This window comes from Galeopterus variegatus, unplaced genomic scaffold, assembly GCF_000696425.1.
Source record: "Galeopterus variegatus unplaced genomic scaffold, G_variegatus-3.0.2 Scaffold36, whole genome shotgun sequence".
Taxonomy (NCBI): Eukaryota; Metazoa; Chordata; class Mammalia; order Dermoptera; family Cynocephalidae; genus Galeopterus; species Galeopterus variegatus.
Genome location: NW_007726147.1, coordinates 588,768 through 600,843, shown reverse-complemented (window position 1 = coordinate 600,843; position 12,076 = coordinate 588,768). Strand labels below are relative to the sequence as shown.

At 38.7% G+C, this 12,076-nt stretch overlaps 1 protein-coding gene across 1 annotated transcript in view; it reads left to right on the top strand.

The window, feature by feature from the left end:
• Window positions 1-3,871: 3,871 nt before the first annotated feature.
• CHSY1 (chondroitin sulfate synthase 1) overlaps window positions 3,872-12,076 on the top strand; it is a 56,043-nt gene continuing 47,838 nt past the window's right edge. The window contains exon 1 of the mRNA XM_008571032.1: window positions 3,872-4,361. Within this exon, the coding sequence (XP_008569254.1) occupies window positions 3,996-4,361 (366 nt within the window). The 5' untranslated portion in view covers window positions 3,872-3,995. The remainder of the gene's footprint in view (window positions 4,362-12,076) is intronic.

Below are 12,076 nucleotides of genomic sequence, written 5' to 3'. Positions count from 1 at the left end.
ATTTAACCCTCACAGCAACCCTATAAAGCAGGAGCTGTTATCCCTAGTTTACAGATAAGGAGACTGAGGCACGGAGTAACTTGCCCGAAGTGAAGTCAGGATTGTCATCCCAGCAGTCTGATTCCAGAGCCCATGCTCTTAACCATTGTGCTTTTGATGGCCTTTTTCTTTTTTTGTCTTTTTTTTTTTGTGTGTGTGACCGGTAAGGGGAACACAACCCTTGGCTTGGTGTCACCCGCACCGCGCTCAGCCAGTGAGCGCACCAGCCATCCCTATATAGGATCCGAACCTGCGGCGGGAGCGCTGCTGTGCTCCCAGCGCCACACTCTCCCGAGTGTGCCACCGGGCCGGCCCTGATGGTCTTTTTCTTATGTTGTTCCTTTGAAGGCAGGAATTGTCGACCTACCCCATCTCTCAAATAATATCATAGTGCTTTAGTATTTTCATGGTTTCTGGGGTCGGCTACTTTAGAACTACTTTGAACTTGGTCTATTTTATTAATCACATTTTAGTTCAGAAGCAGAATATGTACTTGTTATAAACCAAAGTTAAGTTGATTTCATTTATCATGCTTTTAAAATCAGTTGTAAGGTGATACAGACTATTTAGCTTTGAATTATATTTCAGAAGTACCATGAATGGTAGTATACATTATTTCAACTCTAGCATGCCTGTGAATTTTGCCTCTGTATAATTGTTTTCTTGTGCTCTAAGTTGATTTCCTTCTGTATGTAGGAATGGTAGCAAGTGTTCATGTGGCTGATGGAAAGTGGAGGGAATCTCATCTGAACTTTCTTAACGATAAGATATAGGAATGATTTCTGCACTTTGTAAATCCAGAAGCGTCATCTTTAAGTCACTGATTGTACATGAGTGGGCAGTATTCACTCCACACATTTATTGACTTCTAATATGTACCAAGCACTGAAATTGTTCACATTTTCAAAGAATTGTCACAACTACCAAACAAAAAACATTTTTACATAAAGAGAGTATAATCAGGGCTCCTTGACTTGAATGGGGATCATCTCAGTACAGTATGGTCATCACTGACTTCCCAAGATTGGAGGAGGGCTGGGAAGTCATCTCCCTCCAGATGTAGCTGCATCAGAGGAGTACGTGTAGGTTGTCATACATTCAACATATGTTGTGGCTTATTTGCTTTTGCAAAAGGACGTGTTCCTTTATGGGAGGAGTTGGTTTGTCTTTGAATTAATTGCCTCGTCTGTACTATATCTATTTTAGATTCGCCTTTTTTTAGGAGCACATCCTTTCTGATAATGAAATATGGTACCTCCTACAGTACAATATCTGTAGTACTATAGGGTTCTGTATGTGCCAAATTCTTTTCATGGTTCTTTGTTAAAGAGTTCTGTAAGTGACATAAGAATGTATAGGTTTATTTTAAATCCATAGGTGTTAAGGGAAAACATAAACAACTACTGTGCTACATTCAATTCTAAGTTGTACTTATTTTTACACTTTAACATCTCAAATTAAGATGCATTTTATAGTTCTGGCATCATGGGGTTATGATTGGCTGTATTTTGTTGTTATTATTGGTAGATAAAATAATGGTGTATCTTACAATTAACATCCTAGATTTGATGAAAAACAATATGTATTTAAATCTCAGACTTTTTGAGAGCCATATTTGGCAGAAAGTTGAATCTTTTTTTTTTTTTTTTGTCTTTTGTCTTTTTTCCATGTCCGGCAACGGATCGCAACCCTCAGTGTTGCCCCCGCACTGGACTGGGGACCGGCAACGGGACCGGAACCCTCGGCGTTGCTCCCGCGCCTCGCTCAGCCAGTGAGCGGGAACCGGTCTGTATGTGGGATCCGAACCCTCGGTCGGGAGCGCCTGCCGCGCTTCCCAAGCGGCGCACCATCCAGTGCGCCACCCGGCCGGCCCAGAAAGTTGAATCTTTTTTTTTTTTTTTGTCTTTTGTCTGTTTTCCATGTCCGGCAACGGATCGCAACCCTCAGTGTTGCCCCCGCACTGGACTGGGGACCGGCAACGGGACCGGAACCCTCGGCGTTGCTCCCGCGCCTCGCTCAGCCAGTGAGCGGGAACCGGTCTGTATGTGGGATCCGAACCCTCGGTCGGGAGCGCCTGCCGCGCTTCCCAAGCGGCGCACCATCCAGTGCGCCACCGGGCCGGCCCAGAAAGTTGAATCTTGAATGAGATAAGCTTGAAGTCTTTTTGTATTTGTTAATTTTGGGTTGGGAAGAGAAATAAAAGCCAGTAATATGTTTTCCAAGTACTTCATTATAAATTGTTTTTAAAATTATGAAAGTAATATCATGTTATAGAATTTCAGTTTTGCAGGTTATAAAAAGTTGAGGTGGAAGGTGGTGACAGTTGCACATCAGCGTAAGTGTACTCATTTTCATTGAACTGTACTCTTAAAAATGGTTAAGGTGGCAAATTTTATGTTATGTATATCTTATAACAAATTCTTTTTCAAAAATAATACACTTATAAAAATTTTCCTCAGTATAGAGATGCATGGAATAAAAAGTGAAAGCCATCTTTATGCAGCCACCCCTAATCCCTCCCAATTTTCCTGCTTCTGTACCTCTTCCCTAGAGGTTTAGTTGTATATCTTTTCATATAATTTCTCTGAGACTTTCCATTAAAGATAGGTGTTGGTTTCATTGATCTGCAAGTCACTTTTTCGTTATAATAAATGCAGTTGTAACAGTTAAGTGAAGTAAAAATATATTGGAGAGAACATCAGTTGGGAAGTGTACTCTTTTGATCTTCTTAAGATTAAATTTACTATTTATTCTCCATGATATATTTTTCCTGGAAGTAGTCTGCATAAACGAATTTCTGTAGCTAAACTATGTCAGCTCTTAATACACAGCATAAAGAAAGTATAAGGAAAAGTGCAACTGGAGAGCCTTAAATTTGGTTACAGCAAAAGGATGCTTTACTTTGTTTCCTTCTGGTTGACCACTCCTCTTTCCTCTGTCGGTGGTGAGCAGTTACCTCTTAAACTCGTCTGAGCTGCTGCAGGAGTTTACTAACTGGTCTCCCTGCATCTACTCTGGTTTTCCTTAGCCCTCTACTCCACCCCTGGGGGTTTCAGAATGCACATCCCTTCATCTGTCTTCCACTGCTCCGTTCTGTTAGAGGCTTGGTACTCTGGGGCTTTTATGGCATCAAGGTCCCATCTCTGGCAGGTCCTGCTAGGCCCTGCAGTGTGCCTCATTCTCCCCTTGTGGCTGTTCCCATGTCCCCACCACTCTGTTCTGAGTCTGCCTTGGCTCGCCTGTCTCAGGGAAGTATTCTCTGCTCTGTTGGTCTTGTGTACGTCCTGTGCTCCTTCCTTTCAGAGCGCATACCTTAGTTCATAATAATATGTACATAAGTGTGACTATCCTGATAAATGTCTTTCTCTCCTGATGTCAGCTCCACAAGTTGGGGATGGTGTTTTTGTTCACCATTTCATCTCTTGCTTCACATACTTAGCACTTGATGAACAATCAAAGAAAAGTGTTGAATGAACAATTTTTTTGTTGTTTGTTTTATAGAGCTGAGGAGTTTGTAGGTTATGGAGTTGATAGTATCAGAAAATTAACTTGCACACCTAGATCATGGAGCCCTGGCAAGTTGGTTTTCAGCCATAACTAAAACTTAGTTATCTTGGAACTATTTTAACACTTCATCCTTCTTTCCTGTTGAAATTGTTTTGAAGGTGAATTTGGATTTTGCGATACCTAGTAGCCTGAGCTTCTGCTGAGGAAGCAAGTAGATCAAGCAGTCACACATGGTGATTCAAAAAGAGCAGACATGAATTTCTGAAAGTAAGAGTCTCAAAAGGAACTGTTCTCTAATTGATATTTATTTTAATTTCAGAACATGGTGCAAGACAATTCCTGGGAAAGTTGAATTCTTCTCCAGTGAGGGTTCAGACACATCTATACCAATTCCGATAGTGCCACTACGAGGCGTGGATGACGCCTACCCCCCCCAGAAGAAGTCTTTTATGATGCTCAAGTACATGCATGACCACTACTTGGACAAGTACGAATGGTTTATGAGAGCAGATGATGATGTTTACATCAAAGGAGACCGTCTGGAGAATTTTCTGAGGAGTTTGAACAGCAGTGAGCCCCTCTTTCTTGGGCAGACGGGACTGGGCACCACAGAGGAAATGGGAAAGCTGGCCCTGGAGCCGGGTGAGAACTTCTGCATGGGGGGGCCTGGAGTGATCATGAGCCAGGAAGTCCTTCGCAGAATGGTACCACACATTGGCAAATGTCTCCAGGAAATGTATACCACCCATGAGGATGTGGAGGTGGGAAGATGTGTCCGGAGGTTTGCAGGGGTGCAGTGCGTCTGGTCTTATGAGGTGAGGGCAGAATTTTTTTTTTAAAACATTTATTTGTACACTTTTGTGAGATACAGTGTGTTGTTTCAATATATGCGTATACTACACATTGATTCACTTAGGGTAGATAGCCTATCTGTGTACCCATTAATCTACCACTTCCCCTCCTCTCTTCCTCTCCTGGCCTCTCGTAACCATTATTCTCTCTACTTCTATGAGAACCACTTTTTTTTTTTTAGCTTCCACATAATTGGTGAGATAATGCCATATTTGTCTTTCCGTGTCTGACTTCATTTCACATGATGGTCTCCAGTTCCATTCATGTTACTGCAAATGACAGGATTTCGTTTTTTATATATATAGCTGAATAGTATTCCACTGTCTGTATGTGTATATAGATAGATAGATAGATAGATAGATAGATAGATAGATAGATAGATATAGATATAGATATATACCACAGTGTTTTTTTTTTTATCCATTGCATCCATTGATGGGCATTTAGGTTGATCTCTTGGCTATTGTGAATAATAAGAACATTTACAGTATGGGCAAAACTGTTCAATTTGTCATTAGTTCTGAATCAGTCATAGGAAACTAGTGATAATATCCTCTGCAAGGGTTAAAGTTGGTATTAAGTTACTATACATTCTTAGCCTTAAGTGTTTCTTGTTTGTTTGTTTTGAATTTCCCTTGTTACCTTTTGTCTTGGCTTTTAGAGCTTACCTTCCATACTTTTGTCCTAATACCTTAGTTAATAAATAATGGCATTTGGGGCCTAAAGAAAAGATATGGTTTGCTGATGGTCACAGTGATACTTTCCTGATTACCCATAAAATCATCTCATGTGACTTCTGGTGATTCTGCAAAAATTGCAGGAGTGTAGGATATTTCCCCCTCTCTGCTCTCCCAAAGGCCCGACTGTTCTGATCTGGTCATGATGACCCACACCGATGAGAAACTTACATGTTTTGAATTTATAAAGTGATTAATGATGTAAAAAGGCCAATAACATTTGGTTTTGCATTTGTTTTGAACTTGGACCTTTTGAATAGTTATTGTAAACATTTTCATGTAGACATGTAGACATTTTCTCATTAATGGTTCTAGAGAATATGAGTTAGCTTTTGACTTTTCTCTGTTTTTATTGGCAGATGTGCACCTCTTGCCTCAGTTGCAGGATCCGATATCAGTTAGAATGAAAAAATTATTTAGGTTGTGTTGTGTTTAGATTGATAAACTACTGGTGTCATGAGGAACAGAGGGAATTGCTAGACCTATTCCCCCCAAAAAGAATATGCTTTCAGTTGTGAAGAGCTCACTTTTTTTCTGAGTTAATTTTTTAAAGTACTTGAGTGAAGATACAGTATTCTTGCCTGTACTTGCCTTCCCCCCAGTCCTGCTTTTAAATGTCTTCGAATCACTTTATTTCTTGTGTTTGAACTTTTAGGGAAGTGGACATTTTCAAATGTATAGGAATGGTCTTCATGTAGTTTTTAATTACAGCTTCACAAACATACATTTTAAATCCTAAATGTGAACTGAGTGAACCCTTTAAATCTTGTGTGCCTTACACCTCCACTACACCCCGCCACACCCCCCCAGTGCATAGGCAATTGCTCACTGGGCCTAGGGGATCTTTTTATTGTCACGGTTTTTGCAGAGGAAAGCTGTTCGAGGATTTCATGCAGTTTTAAGTAGAATATAACTGGCAGTATTTCTGCATTTTCCTCATCCTTAATTAAGTAGTTATATCCTTAACATATTTCATTGTGCTGAAAATATGTAATGCTTTGTGTATTTTGGAACACTTTTCCCTGAACCTGATCTCTGAGAAGCTAGCCTTCTTGCTGGAATTATAGAGGGTAGGCCTATTTTGGGGAGAGAATTTAAAAAAATATGTGTCTTAGTTATGTTGTCATATGCTGCTAGACAGACACCAATAGAGCTAGTGTCTTGAGTTTTATCAAGAATTTTGATCGAGCATTAGAACCAAGGTGTAATTAGAAAGTGTCATTCTGGGGCTGCAGGGATTGGGAGAGTGTTTTCAGGCAAGTTTTTCCCTGTCATGATGTAATTGCCAAAGGTTTCTAATGCCCTAAGCAGGGGTGCCTGGAATCGTCCTGTGTGGACACTTGGAGCTGCCTCTTAGACTTGATGTTTCCAATAAATGGCTTTATTAGCTAAAGGGACTTGGTTGGTGAGGAAACTCCCTCCCTGAGTCCCTGCCTCACTACCTCAGGAGCAAGGTGAGCTACAGCAGCAGCAGCAAGGATCTCCACAGGAGTGTATGCCCGTCAGGGTGTCCCTGCTGCTTTGCATTTCTTTAAATGCCTTATGGTAATGAAGCTTTTACTGCTGGCTTGCTCTCCAGGGATTTGTGCCAGATGGCCCGCCCACCAGCTGTGCTGAGAGTTCTGTTTTCTCTTCTGCAAGTTGCCTGTTCATAGTCTTGGCCCATTTTTCCGTTGGAATGTTGTATGCCTTATGGTTTTGTTGGAGTGCTTTACTTTGAATACAGACTATCTTCTCCCAGACTGTGGCTTGTCTTTTCACCCTAATTGTGGAATTTTTATTATACACATATTGCGGATCTAAGTTGTAGTCTAATTTATCATTCTTTATGGTTTGTGCTTTTGTGTCTTGTTGAAGAAATTCATCCCTTCCTCAGGTCACAACAATTTTCTCCTGTGTAATTTTCTGTACATTTAACATTTTGCCTTTCACATGTAGTTCTTCATTATAATTTTTAAGAATTATATCTTTTGGGACCTTTACTACTTTATTGGACCTTTGATTTCTTTTTTTTCTTTCTCTTTTCATAGGACTTTAAGTGCTACTCACCAGAGTTATTAGGATTTATCATTGTGTTCACCACTCAGGATTAATCCTTCATGTGAATGAGGAACTTTTATTAAACTTCCTGTAAATCTAGTTTCTCCATTTAGGTTCACGTTATGAGAAATTATTGAGGTGGAGTGTTATGTTAAAGACAATTATGTTAAGCTTTGGGTCTTTGAAGGTACTTATTTCACTGTATTATAAACCTAGCCAGAAGGTGTAAATTTTGGGTTTTTTTTTGCAAGTAGAAATAATGCCTTGGGATAATACATAATTAAAATGACTCGTGTGGAGTAACTGTCAAAATCAAATTCATATTTATTTCTCAGCTTGTTTTGATTGTTATTGGTGGTTATTTATTAATAAATGGCTTTAAAAACTTTATTTGGAAATAATTCTAAGCTCACAGAAAAGTTATAGGAGAGTGAGACCAAGGGCCTCAAGGCTGGTATACTGGAAAAGAGGTGAGAGGAGCTGACCAAGCCTGGATGCCCCATGTCACATGTGGTCAGCATTATTAACTCAAGTTATAGAAGATATTTTTGAGAAACGTTATTGAAAAATTTGAAACAGTAATTTGTTGTATTTAGGCAAATATATGAACTATTAGTACTCCATTAATAAAGAAGGAATAAAAAGAAAGTTAACCTTTAAGTAACCTACTTATTTTGCTTTTAACTTTCTATTGATGTATACTATATCTTCTGAAAAATGCATCGATCATAAGTGTGGAGTTTTGGATTTTCATAAACTGAACACAGTTGGGCAACCAGCACCCAAATCTTTTTGTATTATTTTAACACAACATTTGACTAATGAAGGTGTTTTGCGTAGAAAACAGTCATGACTAATAAAATTTGGAGATTGGCAAAGGTAGATTTGGCAACTTTAAAAAAGTTATTGCCTTTAATAGCTAGGCTGTCCCATGAGTCAAAATTCAAAAGTGTGAAGGGTTTACCGGAATAAGTCTCCCCACCGCTATCTCCAACCACTGGATTTCCCCTCATGAGTCAGCCACCATGGTGTATCCTTATGAAGGTGTATATGGTTTATTAAATCGTATACAAGGAATTAAGTTTATATCTCTTTCTCCCTTTTATGTGAATGGTAGCATGTACTACATACTACTCACATCTTGCTGTTGTTCACTTAAGTTTCTTGGAAGATTTTTCATTTTGTAAATAAAAGAGTCTTTTTTATAGGCATTCAGGATACTTCTAGTTCTTTTCAGCAGGGTTTCTCTAGTCATTTAACCAAACACTTCCCAACCTTTTCCTCATCTTGGCACTCAAACACACTGAAGACTCCCCCAAGGGTTTATGCTACCCCACCCCCTAACTGCTGCACCTCCCCTCCTACCCCATCCATATGCCACCTTAGACCTAGAGGGATTGTTATCTGGGCACGTCTGGAACTTGTTCATGGTACACCCATGTACACCGTAAACACGATACACTAGTTGTGAAGCTCTGAATTAACCAGTTAGTATTTGTTAAAGGCTTGTTAATGGGCCTAGAACTGTCCTCCGAATTTATAGGAAAATTGCAAAACAAGATTGAAACGTGAATGGCCTTCTTTTTTTCCCTCAAGGACTTTAATCTAGTTGAGGAGACAAAGACATATGTTCGTGTAACAGTTGAAGAGAAGTTAAAAGTATGAAACCCTGTGATACTGATTTTAAATATAAAACAGTACAGGGAAGGGTGAGACCAATGATGTTCTTTTTATGGGAAGGCATATCATGACGGAAAATTGGAATTTACAGAAAAACATGTAAAAAGAGAAGGTCTTGTTAGTCTGACTGGCTTATGAAAGAATGTTGAACATCTTCACATCAGAAGCCTGGTTTTTTTTTGTTTTGTTTTTTTCTTTAATAAATGAAAAAACAATGTTTCTTAACTGCTAGTTGTCATGGAGGTGGTTTGTGTTATGGTGGTACTTTCCTCACTTGTTTAGGCTGCCCATTACCCTCACCTGACTGAGAACCAGGCAGGCCCCTCAGTGGCTAGAGACTGAGCAGTAATGCTGCATGCTGCTTCAAGGCATAGCCTCTTGTGGGCTTGTATTGAGCCTTATTTTTTTGTTCTACAAGTTTGGTGATTCAATTCCTAAGCTTCTAATGAATTAGAAGTGGTAAATTAACACCCAAAAAGGATGCTTATATCAGGAGTAAGTGGGAAGGACACTAGGGCAAAGTGAAAATTAGAGAAAGTGAAACCATAAACAGCACAGCAATCTTAAGACCAACCATTGTATTATCGATTCCTAATTTTATTCCATTATGGCTGGAGACCATACTTTGTATTATTTTAATTCTTTTAAATTTATTGACACCTTTTTGTACCTAACATATGGCCTGTCTTGGAGAATGTTCCATGTACACTTGAGAAGAATGTGTATTCTTCTGTTGTTGAGTGGAGGGTTCTATAGATGTCTGCTAGGTCTAGTTGTTTTATAATGTTGATCAAGTCTTCTATTTCCTTGTTCATTTTTTTTGGTCTAGTGCTTTTGTCATTATTGAAAGTGGAGTATTGAAATCTCCAATATTATTGTTGGATTATCTGTTTCTCCCTTCAATTCTGTCAGTTTTTTGTTGTTGTTTATTTTGTGACTCTGTTTTTAGGTGCATATATGCTTATAATTGTTATATCTTCCTGATGAGTGGACCCTTTTATCATTACAAAATTCCTTCTTTGTCTCTAGTAAATTTTTGTCCAAAGTCTGTTTTGTCTGATATTAGTATACCACTTAAATTTCTTTTGGTTATCATTTGCATGGTGTATTTTTTCCATCCTTTTACTTTCAACTTATTTGTGTCTTTGAATCTAAAGTGTGTCTCTTGTAGAGAGTGTATAATTGGATCATTTTTTAATCCATTCTGCCAATACTGCCTTATAATAGGAGTGTTTAATCCAGTTCCACTTCATGTAATTGCTGATAAAGAGTAGGATTTATGTCTGCCATTTTGCTATTTGTTTTTTGTATGTCATGTCTTTTTGTCCCTCTGTTCCTCCAGTACTGCCTTCTTTTGGGTTAAATAGATATTTTTTAGTTTATCATTTTAGAAGTCATTTCTAATACCATTCTATTATAATTTCTTTTGCTGTATTTTTTAAAGTTATTTTCTTAGTAGTTGTTTTTGGTGTTACGATTAAGATCTTCACTGATAACTTAGTTCAGATTGATATTAACTTAATAAACAATAGCAAACAAAATCTTTGCTTCTGTATAGCTCCTTTCCCTCACCTCTCTTTGTGCTGTTATTGTTGTGTGTCTTTATACACTGTATGCTGGTCACAGATTTATTATAATTGCTTTATGCAGTTGTCTTTGAAGTCAGATTAGAGAAAAAAGAGTTACAGACAGAAAATACATTTATACTGTCTTTTATATTTATTTATGTAATTACCCTTATTGGACTATTTTCATTTAAATCTGAGTTAGTGTTTTGTTACTTTCATAGCAGCCTGAAAGACTCCCTTTAATAATTCTCATAGGACAGGGTTGCTGGTGATGAATTCTCTGTTTTTGTTTAACTGGCAGTGTCCTAATTTCCCCTTCACTTCTGAAGGATAGTTTTGTTGGATGTAGATTTCTTAGCTGACAGCCTTTTCGTTTTAGCACTTTGAATGGAGACTGTCTGGCATCCATGGTTCCTGATAAAATATCAGTTGTTAATCTTACTGAGGATCCCCTGTACGTGACGAGTTACCTCTCTTACTGCTTTCAGGATTCTCATTGTGGGTCTCAGCAGTTTGATTATGATGTATCTAGGTGTGGATCTTTTTGAGTTTACTGTACTTGGACGTTGTTGTACTTTTGGGGGTGTGTGTGGCTTGTTTTTCATCAAATTTGGGGATTTCCCAGCCATTGTTTCTTTAAGTATTCTTTATGGCCCTTTCTCTTTATCTGTTTTCTCCTTCTGGGACTTCTGTAATGCATATGCTCAGGCTCTGTTCATTTTTCTTTATTCTGTTTTCTTTCTGTTTCTCAGGCTGGATAATCTAATTTGACTTATCTTTAAGTTCACTGATTCTTTCTTCTGTCCAAATCTGTTGTGAATTTTTCATTTCTGATATTATACTTTTCAACTCCAGGATTTCTAGTTGGCTTTTTTTTTTTTTTTAAAGTAACTTCTGTTTCTTTATTGGCTGATTCCCCAGTCACCCCCACCCCCCACGTATGGGTCATACTTTCTTATTTCTTTGCCTCATAATTGTTTGCTGGAAACTGGACATTTATTATTATTTAGATGTGTCAACTGGAAATCAGATTCTGCCCCTCCCCGAGGGTTTGATCTTATTGCTATCTGTTGTTTTTTAGTGATTTTTCAGAACTAATTCTGTAAAGTCTATACCGTTTTGTGTGGGTGGCCACTGAAATCTCTGCTTGGTTTGCTTAGTACTTAGCTAATGATTGGACAGAGATTTCCTTAGATGCCTGGAACTAGTAAGTCTCTCACTCTTTGCTGAGAAGCTCTGTGTACCAGTTGGTGCTTTCCCTCAACACTCACCAGACTGTTGATAACTTTATCTTAGCCTTCACTTCCTGTTTATGTGGAACCTCAGGGTCAGCCAGAGACGAGAACTTAGGGCCTTCTCTGGTCTATCTTGAGCATGTGCATAGCCTCCCACATGCACATGGCTTTCTAGATTCCCAGGAATATATTGAAGCTTTTCAAAGTCCAGTATAGAGACATCATTCCCCAGTATTTTTTTAAATCTTTTTTGTTAGCTGAGTTTTTGCCGGAACTGTTAGCCATCCCCTTGGGCAGCGTGACATTCAGCAGTTGCCTGTGATTGTTTTTGACCAATCTTCTTTCCCCTTCCAAGAGGCTGTTTACAATGGGAGACCTCTGCATCAGGTCAAATAAAGACAGCCTTGTAAGCAGTATC